The sequence below is a fragment of the Raphanus sativus genome, chromosome 6 (genome assembly GCF_000801105.2).
Source record: "Raphanus sativus cultivar WK10039 chromosome 6, ASM80110v3, whole genome shotgun sequence".
Classification (NCBI taxonomy): Eukaryota; Viridiplantae; Streptophyta; class Magnoliopsida; order Brassicales; family Brassicaceae; genus Raphanus; species Raphanus sativus.
The window spans coordinates 32,173,794-32,184,722 of NC_079516.1; the positions used below are offsets into that span (position 1 = coordinate 32,173,794).

Here is a 10,929-nt window from a genome sequence, read left to right on the forward strand (position 1 = left end):
CCCTTTAATTCAAGCTCCTAAAGCTATGAAAGGTACTTGAACTTTCCTGCCTCATCCAACTCCACCTTTGTTGTTGTTCCGGAATTAACCTGCTCTAACATGTGCAAGTAGCTATACAACATTTTGTAGTTGTCTTCTGAATTACCACGCAACTCACGCATAGCTAGATTTTTCCCTCTCAAGGCTGTGGAGTAAGATACTGATACACCCAGTTTTAACTTTATTAAATCCATGATATCTCTCGGAAGAAGAGTCCTCAGTTTTCCAGGATATTCCTCATTCAAAAAAGTTCCAACTAATTCTGCAGAGTCTTTCCTTTTGATGTTGCAGCTATTACTTTGATTAGTCCGAGAGCATGTATGCACACCCCCGTACCTCCTAACAGAAAAAATGTCCGTATCTGGAATCCCGCAGCTCGCAATCCCTATTTACAGCTTTTATCACAACATTTTAACACCAACCGTTTACGATCAGATTTTTTAATAACATAACGAAAGCTTTCACCAAATGCAGCTCTATCCACCACCTCTTGAAGTGATCTCTTGTTTGGAAATTCCTGCAGCTTGAACATACCCAAACCGTCTCCCCATTCCTATATAACTTGACTAGATTTCAGTAAAGGTGGCTGCTCAATATACGTAACTCTCATATTGGTTTCTATATTAGCACTTCTATCCATCTCAGCTGCAGTCTCCGTCTCAGCTGCAGTGATGTCTGTATCTATAAAATCATCATGTGTTATATCGTCACCATTCTCTGCCTGTAGATTTTCTTGCCCCTTTTCAACGTACAGAGTTATGGCGTTAGTTTCGACTTCATCATCATTTCTCTGCAACACTTCGTGATTCATACCAAACGAACTTCCGCTCACTCTCAACAGCTTATCTAACTGATCCGAGTTACTCGTCTCCTCCACTAACAAAAGACTTATACGGTTGTCTTTATCAATGGAAATAAGGTAACCGAACAAATCATCATCATCACAAATTGTGCACTCTTCTGATTCTTCACATCCAAACACCATCGGCTTGTACCTCAACGCCAGTTTTACATTCCTTTCATCCAACCTCAACTTTTTATACAACCTTTCTTCTACCATTGCCAAAGTTATAGCCTCCACTGTTATCTTGATGGTTATACAATAGATGTGATCTCTGAATTTGAAATGTAAGCACATGTGTTTCGACATAGCATCCTGCAAAAACAACAAAATAAAGTTATAGTTAGACCAGTCGCTCTTTGTTCTACTTAGTTTTAATCAGTTATACTTGTTTTACCTAGTTCTATTTCAACTACAATCAATTGAAATTGAGGTTTCGGGTACTATAAGCTCAATATCTGATTCATCTCAATCCCATACATTCAACCATATGCTTGCATTGTTTCACATGAGACAACTGCTCCACATTCCAAATCTCAAATTAATCTTAATTACAAACCCTACAAACATTTTTTATCCAATGCTCAATGCAAATCGAGGGAGAGGAGAAGAGAAGAGAACCTGCATTATGGCCTACAACTCTAGTCCGAAGGAAGCCTTGCCGGTGGAAATGTTTTCGTCCGGCTGCGTCGGCCAAGAGGATCGGATATCGGGAGGAGCTATTGGAAATCGGAAATCAGGACGACGACGAGCTGAGCTGGGAGAAGCTTTGAAGAGCTTTCTATTTCTTTTTTTTCATTTAATTTTATTAATTGATCCACTCCAATCCAATCAATTCAATTGAAATCCAATTCGATTTCCAAACCGAAACCGAGAGCTATCCCAAACCCACCTCAACCCAAACCCACCTCAACCCAAACCACCTCAACCATTCCACACAAATAAACCAATTCGATTTTGCAATTTTTTTTATTTTTTTTATTTCGCCCACGAATGGCGTTTTGTCTTTTCACGGCTCATTAACTCCAGAGGGGCATAGGCGATTGACAAAACCCATAAGAGATTTTGCCTTTCACATTTAAGGGCAATGGAGCAATTGCCTCCCGTCCAATTGATTCTCCACCGATAACCAACCAATTTCACCCCTTCTCCCTCAGCTCTCTCTCTCTCAGCCTATCTACAGTAGAACCTCTATAAATTAATACTCTATAAATTAATAATATCTATAAATTAATAAATTTCACCGGTCCCATATGAGACAAATCGATAAAATAATAAGATAATAATATTTTTAAACTCCTACGTAAATATATAGTCCCATTAAAATCATAAATTAATAATCTATATATATATATATTTTATATAATTACAAACTAAAAGTTATATTGTTGATTTTATATTCACAATGAAAATACCTTTATTTTTCTTAATATTTCAATATATTTTGATACTATTTAATAAAGTTATATTGAAAACCACATAACAGTTCTATAAAACATAAAAATATATACCAAATAAGATAATAAACCAATATGAAAGTGAAGTTTCTAAAATTTAAATAATGTATATACAGTAAAATCAAATATAGATTCAAAAATAGAAAAAAATCTAAATAAAAAAACTTTTATAAATTAATATCTTTATAAATTAATAAAATTATAAAATCTCAACATTATTAATTTATAGAGGTTTTACTGTATAATTTATTTCTTTAACCTGGCCCGATTTCAGATCCGACCCGGTTTTTTAACTGTCGCTCGCTATTTATCTTCCTTTTTAAAAAAAAAAAATACTCCCAATTTTTAGATCCGACTGGGGCTCGTTATTTTTTATTCTATTTAATTATCTACATTTTGTTTTTCTTTTGGTCAACGTTGAGTAGTAGTTATAGTACTTTTCTAAAAATATTGGTATTTTTCTTTTGTTGAAATGTCTTACTTAACCATAATTAGTGGTCATGTACCTTACGCTCTGGAGTTATTTCACAGTTAGATACTAGGATCAGATTAAATCTTATTTTTAATTAATTCAATATATTCTTTCTTCCCGTGACATCTCCGCCATTGAAGGAAGAATCATTTCAAAATCACAAACTAGAAAGATCCGAGCTTTGAGTTTTAGGACAGAAACATTCTCTTTCCCCACCATGAGTGTAATAACCGAAGACCAAAAAACGAATCACGGCGAGGAAAAGCCGAGACGATGGCGACTCAATTCTCCTCTGTCTCAAGTCACCTTAATGGGTTTCGTCTGTTTCTGCTGTCCAGGTATGTTCAACGCTCTCTCCGGCATGGGAGGCGGCGGTCAAGTCGATCCCACCGCCGCTAACAACGCTAACACCGCCGTGTACACCGCTTTCACCGTTTTCGGCGTCTTAGGCGGCGCGTTCTACAACGTCCTCGGTCCGCGCCTCACGTTAGCCGCCGGCTGCTCCACTTACGTTCTCTACGCCGGATCTTTTCTTTACTACAACCATCACCACCACCAAGCCTTCGCCGTCGTCGCCGGAGCTCTCCTCGGCTGCGGCGCTGGTCTTCTCTGGGCGGGTGAAGGAGCGGTGATGACGTCGTACCCTCCTCCGCATCGGAAAGGCACTTACATCGCCCTGTTCTGGAGCATCTTCAACCTCGGCGGCGTGATCGGAGGTTTGATCCCGTTTATCCTCAACTACCGCCGTAGCTCCGCCGCGTCGGTCAACGACGCGACCTACATCGCTTTCATGTGCTTCATGTTCGCCGGCGTTCTCCTCTCGTTCGGTATCCTCCCGGCGAACTCCGTCATCCGTGACGACGGATCCACATGCTCCGCCGTGAAATACTCTCGCGCCTCGACGGAGTTCGCCGCGGTGCTACGCCTGTTCCTCGACAAGAAAATGCTTCTCATCGTTCCGGCGGCTTGGGCTAGCAACTTCTTCTACAGCTATCAGTTCAACAACGTGAACGGTCTCCTCTTCAACCTCAGAACCAGAGGCTTCAATAATGTCTTTTACTGGGGAGCTCAGATGGCTGGATCGTTCGCCATCGGCTACATAATGGACTTCAGCTTCAAAAGCAGGAGGGCGAGAGGCTTCGCCGGAATATCTTTAGTGGCGGTGATCGGAACCGTGATATGGGCAGGTGGGTTAGCGAATCAGCACCGTTACTCGTTTGACAATCTTCCGGTGAAGAAACTCGACTTCAAAGATTCAGGCAGAGACTTCGCCGGACCGTTCATGTTATACATGAGCTATGGTTTGTTAGATGCGATGTATCAGAGCATGGTGTATTGGTTGATTGGTGCACTTGCGAATGATTCTCTGACTTTGAGTAGATACAGTGGATTCTACAAAGGAGTGCAGAGCGCAGGAGCTGCAGTGGCTTGGCAAATAGATACACGTAAGGTACCGTTAATGTCACAGCTTGTTATAAATTGGTCACTCACTACAGTAAGTTATCCTTTGTTGGTTATTCTTGTCTACGTGTTTGTTAAAGACGAAGATGAAGCTGATGATGTTAGTGGTAATAAGGTTTAGAGCATTGAGTAGCTTTCTTTTTCTAGTACAACTACGATGTTCTGTCGTTTGAAATGCATTTGATAATCATATGCAGTGTTCTCTTGTTGAAATACATTTTGATAATTGATTACGTATATAATAACAGAGAGAGACAAAGATTCGATTCAGTGAAATGTCTATGTTATTATTGAGACTGTTCGGGTTCTCTTAAGGTGGGTTTTGTACACAACTTTTTGAGTCTGAGATTAGTATATGAACATAAAAGAACAGAGTAGACAAGGTTGGCTTCAGGGCTTCCGTAATTTCAAGGTGCAATCACATCTTTTTTATGGACCTACAATTACCATAACCTTTTCAGTACATGGGACTGGGCAAGGATAAGGGTCCATAACCTGTATTCACAGAATGTAGTATATAGATGTCTTGTTGCATACAACAAACTGTTTATTTTGGAACAGATGAATAAAACTTACTGAAAACATTACCTCACTAAATTCTCAAAATTTGGAAGTTTTAGTAACAAGACAATATAAAAAGTTGTTTGTTGCTTCATGAGACTATTCAATAAGTTAATATCAATTGTTGTACTATCTGAATCATTACAAGGTGGAGGAGAATATCTAGGGTAGACGTAGCATGCTTCATTGTAGACTTTGGGGGAAAAAAATGTGGCCCTTGGTCTAATAAATGTTCATAGAAGAGGACGGTTTACCTACACGTAGTGAACAGTCAACACACGCTATCACCACTAGATCTGTACCATTGAATATATTATCTTTCCACATGTCACAAACACAAACTTCAAAGTCTTGGATCACATAGGCAACAATACACAGTACATGGGACAGGGTAAAGGCGTAAAGCTAAGGGTACAGAATCTGATTTCACTGAATGTTTACGACTTGTTGCACACGACTGATCTGTATTTTTTGGGAACATATGAACAAAACCGACTAAAACATCCCCATACTAAATTCTCAAACCGGGAAATTCTAGTAACAAGACAATATAATAAGTTGTTTGATGCTTCATAACACTCATCAAACATCACTTTGACTTTAGCCTCAAAATAGCCCATTCAAGAAGTTAAATCAATTGTTGTACTATCTGAATCATCACAAGATGGAGGAGAGTACACACAAAATGCACTTTTCATATTGAGAGCTGATGGTAAAATGTGGTCCTTTAATTGGTCTAATAATTGCTCACAGAAGACGACGAGTAGGCACCTCTTTAATCACAAATGAAAGCCAACCAACACACGCTATCACCACCAGATCTGTACCATTGAATTATATTATCTTTCCACATTTCACAACACACAAACTCCAGAGTCTTGGATCACAATAGGCAACACACAATTTTACTATTGTCAATGGATACCAAAGAGAGTAGGAGTGTGTCACAAAAAAAAAAAAGAGAGTAGGAGTATTCCTCTCCTCACACCCTATAAGATGGGACCTTTCACCCTTGCTCACAGGTACATCATTTAAAGTCTTAGTAAATGTTATCCTTGTCCTAAATCTTCAGTTTAGTCCTTTGTGGGATGAGCTTCTCCAATATACGAACTAGAAAACTTGACTGTTCTCTTTCAGCGTTAGTAATAGACGGTTCTGAAACAGGGTTGTTCTAGCGCCAATGACGCGGCAGAGAGCGTACGGTTACATTGCTCAGCCTCAGGCCAAGTTATATTACACTCAACGAACAACACCTGGTGGTTTTCTTATTTCTGAATCTTGTGCAGTTTCGGACGCAACAAAAGGGTACATATACATATAATAAAACACCTTTTGATCAATCTTCACCACTTATATCTTGTCCAAATCAACCAATAGCTTCACCTCTGTTTGTGAAGTTATCCGGATATACCTGGAATATGGACCAGAGAGCAGGTGGAAGCATGGAAGCCCATCGTGGATGATGTTCATGCCAAAGGTGGCATCTTCTTCTGCCAGATTTGGCACGGTGGCAGAGTCTTTCATCAAGGTACTAACCAAAGATGAAACATTGATGTTTGGTTCTTGCTTTTTATACGTATTATATTCCCTCCTCTCTTTAGACCAGCCAAATGGGGAAGCTCCTGTCTCCTCTACAGACAAGCCATTGACGTGTAATCACATCTATGGAGGTCAGTTTACCCCTCCAAGGCGGTTAAGGACCGAAGAGATCCCTGCCATTGTCAACGACTTTAGAGTTGCTGCAAGAAATGCAATGGAAGCTGGTAAGCAAAGTCTGCTTCCCCTTTGGATTCATGATGAACTGAACATGACACTTGTTGTAATTATAGGCTTTGATGGGGTGGAGGTTCACGGTGCACATGGCTACCTCATTGACCAGTTTCTGAAAGACACAGTGAATGACAGAAGTGACCAATACGGTGGGTCACTAGAGAACCGCTGTAGATTCGCAGTGGAAGTAATAGAAGCTGTGGTTAAGGAGATTGGTTCAGATCGTGTGGGAATCAGACTCTCACCATTTGCAGATTACATGGAGTCTGGAGACTCGAACCCTGAGGCATTAGGACTCTACATGGTGCAAGAAATGGACAAGCATGGGATCCTTTACTGTCACATGGTTGAACCTAGAATGAAACTCCTTGAAGAAATGTTTGAATGCACCGAGTCGCTTACTCCCATGAGAAGTGCCTTCAAAGGAACGTTCATAGTAGCTGGAGGTTACTCTAGAGAAGATGGGAACAAAGTAGTGGAAGAGGGAGGAGCCGACCTGGTGGGGTATGGACGGACGTTCTTGGCCAATCCTGATCTGCCAAAGAGATTTGAACTCGATGCACCTTTGAATAAGTATGACAGATCAACGTTCTATACTTCTGATCCTGTCGTGGGATACACAGACTACCCTTTTCTTGAGAATGCAGACTCAGCTGCTTGATGTTGGTTCCACTTCAAAAAATCTACAGCAACTAATTAATAAAACCTTTTTGAGTTGCACGTTTGAGAACATCACTCTGTTTGAAAAATTTTAGTACATTTTTAGAAGTGTCATTTTTTTTTCTCTGAGAAAGAAATGTCATTTGTTTGAAAAATAATAAAATACGTACACTTAGTTAGCAATAAGTTTGTAACTCTGAATTGTAGTTTTTTCTCTATTTTGTTCACATGACATTTCTCTTAAGTACGAACAAAACTTATACTATAACAACCAACCATTAGCTTGGATTTTCTCCACATGAGATAAGCACCTTCATCGACCTGTAAAAGGAATTCTTATATTGATTAAAGGGTAATATTACTTTTTTACAGTTTTCACTTTTGTCTTTCTAGTGATTTGGATAAAAAAAAGAGAAAATTAGAAAAAAGAGACATCTAGAAGTGGAGTTTGTCCCCCTAAGACTTATCTGTTTTTTTTGTCTTATTAATATTTTAATTAATGTTAATACCATTATATCCTTGAATTAAACTAATTAAATTTATATAAGATATATAATAATTTAATTTGTTTCCTTATACAATTTTGTTAAGTAAAAAAAAAAGATAAAATAGAAAAGGTAAATACACAGAATTAACCTAAAAAATATAATTATCTTCTATCATCTTCTTCCGCCGTTTCTCTCCTCCTCTCCAATGGTGATTTCGCCTTCTTCTTCATCAAAGGTTAAGTGATCATCGTCTATATTCTTTGTCTCTTTTTCTCTGTTCTCTGTTTTTTATCCTCGTTTTTGTTCTATGCCTTCTTCCTTCGTCGGTTCAATCATATATTTCATCACTACTTTCATCAAAATCCTACAATTCTTTACACATTTATATGTGTGATTTGAATTTTAAAACCTAATTTTTATGATTGGGCATCATGGCGTTTTCATAAAATCTTGTTGTCCATAGGTTCTTGATCTTACAAAAGATAACCTTGTCTACAGTTTTCTTTTGGTATCCTTGGTCACTTCTTTGGTTTGAAAACAAGGACAGAATGATCACTCTGATCTTGAAGAAGGCATCAGAAGATGGTACTTTGCTCTGGGAAGATATGCAACCTTTTTCATTTTTTATAATGAGTCCTTTTGATATCAAAAAAGTAGAATTATTCTTGGTGTTTGCATTTTTGCAGGTTTAACTAAGAGCTTGATGTCGCGAGCAATGTTGCTATTTGTAGAGTGGAATTTCTTTGTCCTTTCCCATATGATTGCATTCAGATTGAGCTCAAGAGATATCCAAGTGAGTGTTTGGGTTTAGTTCTCTCTGCAACATCTGGTGGGTACTAATGTTTTTTGGTTTGATTATGAAAAATATGCGAGATATTTTGGTGCCAAGAAGAGGCAATGAACATGGGAGCATACAACTACATCTCCAAGGTTAATAGACAGCAATGAAAAGCTTAGGCAGAAGAGAGATGGAAGACATTAAGTATGTTGGTCGTGGACCTTCTGCTGACTGGCTGCTACTGCACTGGTTTCTACACTTTCCATGTCAAGAGCAAAAGCTGAGCTCATCCGGAAAGCCATTGGCAATTGAACCTATCAGTTGAAGTTTGAACAAAAAACTTCATTTTGAATGAATTCATATACTGAAAACGAAAAAAAAAGAGAACTTCAAAATAAAAAGTTTGGGTGATCAAAGTGATAAACACACTGACAAAATCTTGTCTTGTGATCCCACTGATTTTTTGAACGCTCTCTGTGTTGCAGTTTGATAAACATCATCTCATTTATAATAAAACTATTGTTTTCTTGTTCATTTTTTGTTCTTTGATGCACCTTTTGCTTGTGTCTTAATTTCTTTCTGAAGCCTTTGGATGTTCCTCCAGAAGAGGATACCATATTGAGTCTCTCGCCATGGGAGTGAAGGATACAATATTGAGTCAAAGCTGTGTTTACTAATTTGTTCTTTGGACATATAGTCTTGCAACAAGTAAATGAACAACTTAACAAACTCCGTCAAATTGTTCTTATATTAACATTTGGGTCAGAGAGTAAAATTTCTTGTGTCCTGTTGGTTGAATGCCTTAAGCTATTGCCAAGGGTGCTAGGTTGGAGTGGGAGATCTGCATATTTCTATATTTTTTGAATGCTTAATTAATTAGATATAGAAGGGAATCAAAGGGAGGAGGAAAACATCTACCGAATATGGAGAGTTTCCATATTTTTCAAATTTTATTAGAATATGTATCCTACCTAACCCATAACACAGTACAACACGTGAGAGACATATTCTTCTTTAGACGTCATATAAGGTAAAAGGCAGAGGAATCTATGATACAAAAATGGCGTAAGGTACAACATAGAGTCGAAGCTATATGTCGTAATCTAGTTGTAGGTAGACTCAAGATATCTTGCTAGATTGTAACGTAACAAATTCTAGCTTAGATAGAGTACAAGAAATTTTAGTTTACGGTATATACCCTGGATAGATCTACGTATAAAATTTAGTATTCGATTTCTAGATTAAGTAGATTACGAGAAGTGTATTCTAACCTAGGTTAGAAGATAAAATAAATATATTATTCTCCATTTACAAAAAATAAAAATAAACATATAAATGTCCTACTTATGTTTCTAATACTTTTCAATATTTTTTTAATTTAAAATTAAGTTTACTATTTTTTTTTCATTAAACAAAGGGTAAAACATGTCCAGAATTGCCAAAAGTATGAGAAACTTAAAATGACAAACAAAAATTCAAAATGTCTCTTTTTTCCAATTGTCCCTAAAAAAAATATTGAAACGATATATATAAATATATATCATTTATGAGTCTTTCAAGTTTCTAGGATTTTTAAATTATCATCCATTTCGTAGCTAAAACTAAATTACCCTTATCCCAACCCAGGCCATATATGATTGCATCCGAACCTCATTATAGACAGATATGGGCTACTGCATCCAGCATTCTCATTATCATTCCATTCCCTTGTCATCCGTATATTCACAGCCTGAAACTATACCTAAAACCAAACCCCGTAAACTTTAAAAAAACATTGGTAAACAGAAAACATATTCGAAATATCCAAAATATCTAATATACACAAAATATTTTAGGTATTTTAGGTACACGACCATGTCTCGAGCAGGACCCAGACTCGAACAAAAATCCGACCTAGACTCAAACCAAGACTCGCGGATCCAAAAAAGATATCAAATAAGGTATTCTACCATGAACCGCAGATCCGAACCAAATCTGTATAATTAAAATCAATTTCGCTTTCGTTTCTCTGGTCCGGATAATATGTTAAATCTAAAAATAGTTACATAAGAGTGTATATACAAGATCTTTACTAAAATAATTCATAAATTATGTAGTTTTAAACATATTCGCTTTTCAATGTAATAGAACTTTTTTTTGTCAACAACTTAAACAAACTCCAATGTAATACGATTTTTTGTCAGCATCTTAAGCAGACTCCAATATAATACGATTTTGTAACATAAATATATAACAATTTCAAAATACTTATTCATATTAAACTTCGTTTATATTTGAAAAAATCTGTGTTTCGAAACGTGGATCAAAATCTAGTATCAGTTTAAAATAGCAGCAAATCTAACAATACAAAAAAGGCTTAATGTTCAAAGGAGAGTTGTCCAGATCGACCTATTAAATCAAAC

The 10,929-nt window shown here is 37.3% G+C and overlaps 2 protein-coding genes and 1 long non-coding RNA gene across 3 annotated transcripts; all 3 read left to right on the forward strand.

The window, feature by feature from the left end:
• Positions 1-2,854: 2,854 nt before the first annotated feature.
• Positions 2,855-4,540, forward strand: LOC108806698 (UNC93-like protein 1). The gene has a single exon (XM_018578870.2). The coding sequence runs from the start codon at positions 3,027-3,029 to the stop codon at positions 4,389-4,391; it is 1,365 nt and encodes a 454-aa protein (XP_018434372.1). The 5' UTR covers positions 2,855-3,026; the 3' UTR covers positions 4,392-4,540.
• A 1,156-nt stretch (positions 4,541-5,696) lies between these two features.
• LOC108811268 (putative 12-oxophytodienoate reductase-like protein 2A) lies at positions 5,697-7,292 on the forward strand (the record flags this gene model as incomplete). Its single annotated transcript, XM_018583313.2, is given in 5 exon segments — positions 5,697-5,853; positions 5,996-6,136; positions 6,229-6,359; positions 6,433-6,594; positions 6,661-7,292. Coding segments are annotated over 5 exon segments (1,062 nt in total). The 5' UTR covers positions 5,697-5,827.
• Positions 7,293-8,299: 1,007 nt separating this feature from the next.
• On the forward strand, positions 8,300-8,898 carry LOC130496612 (uncharacterized). The gene is made up of 2 exons (XR_008935771.1): positions 8,300-8,542; positions 8,623-8,898. It is a non-coding gene; the product is annotated as an uncharacterized LOC130496612 (long non-coding RNA).
• Positions 8,899-10,929: the final 2,031 nt, after the last annotated feature.

Coding starts and splice junctions, on each gene's coding strand:
- LOC108806698 (XM_018578870.2), top strand. CDS start 3,027: ATGAGTGTAATAACCGAAGACCAAAAAACGAATCACGGCGAGGAAAAG.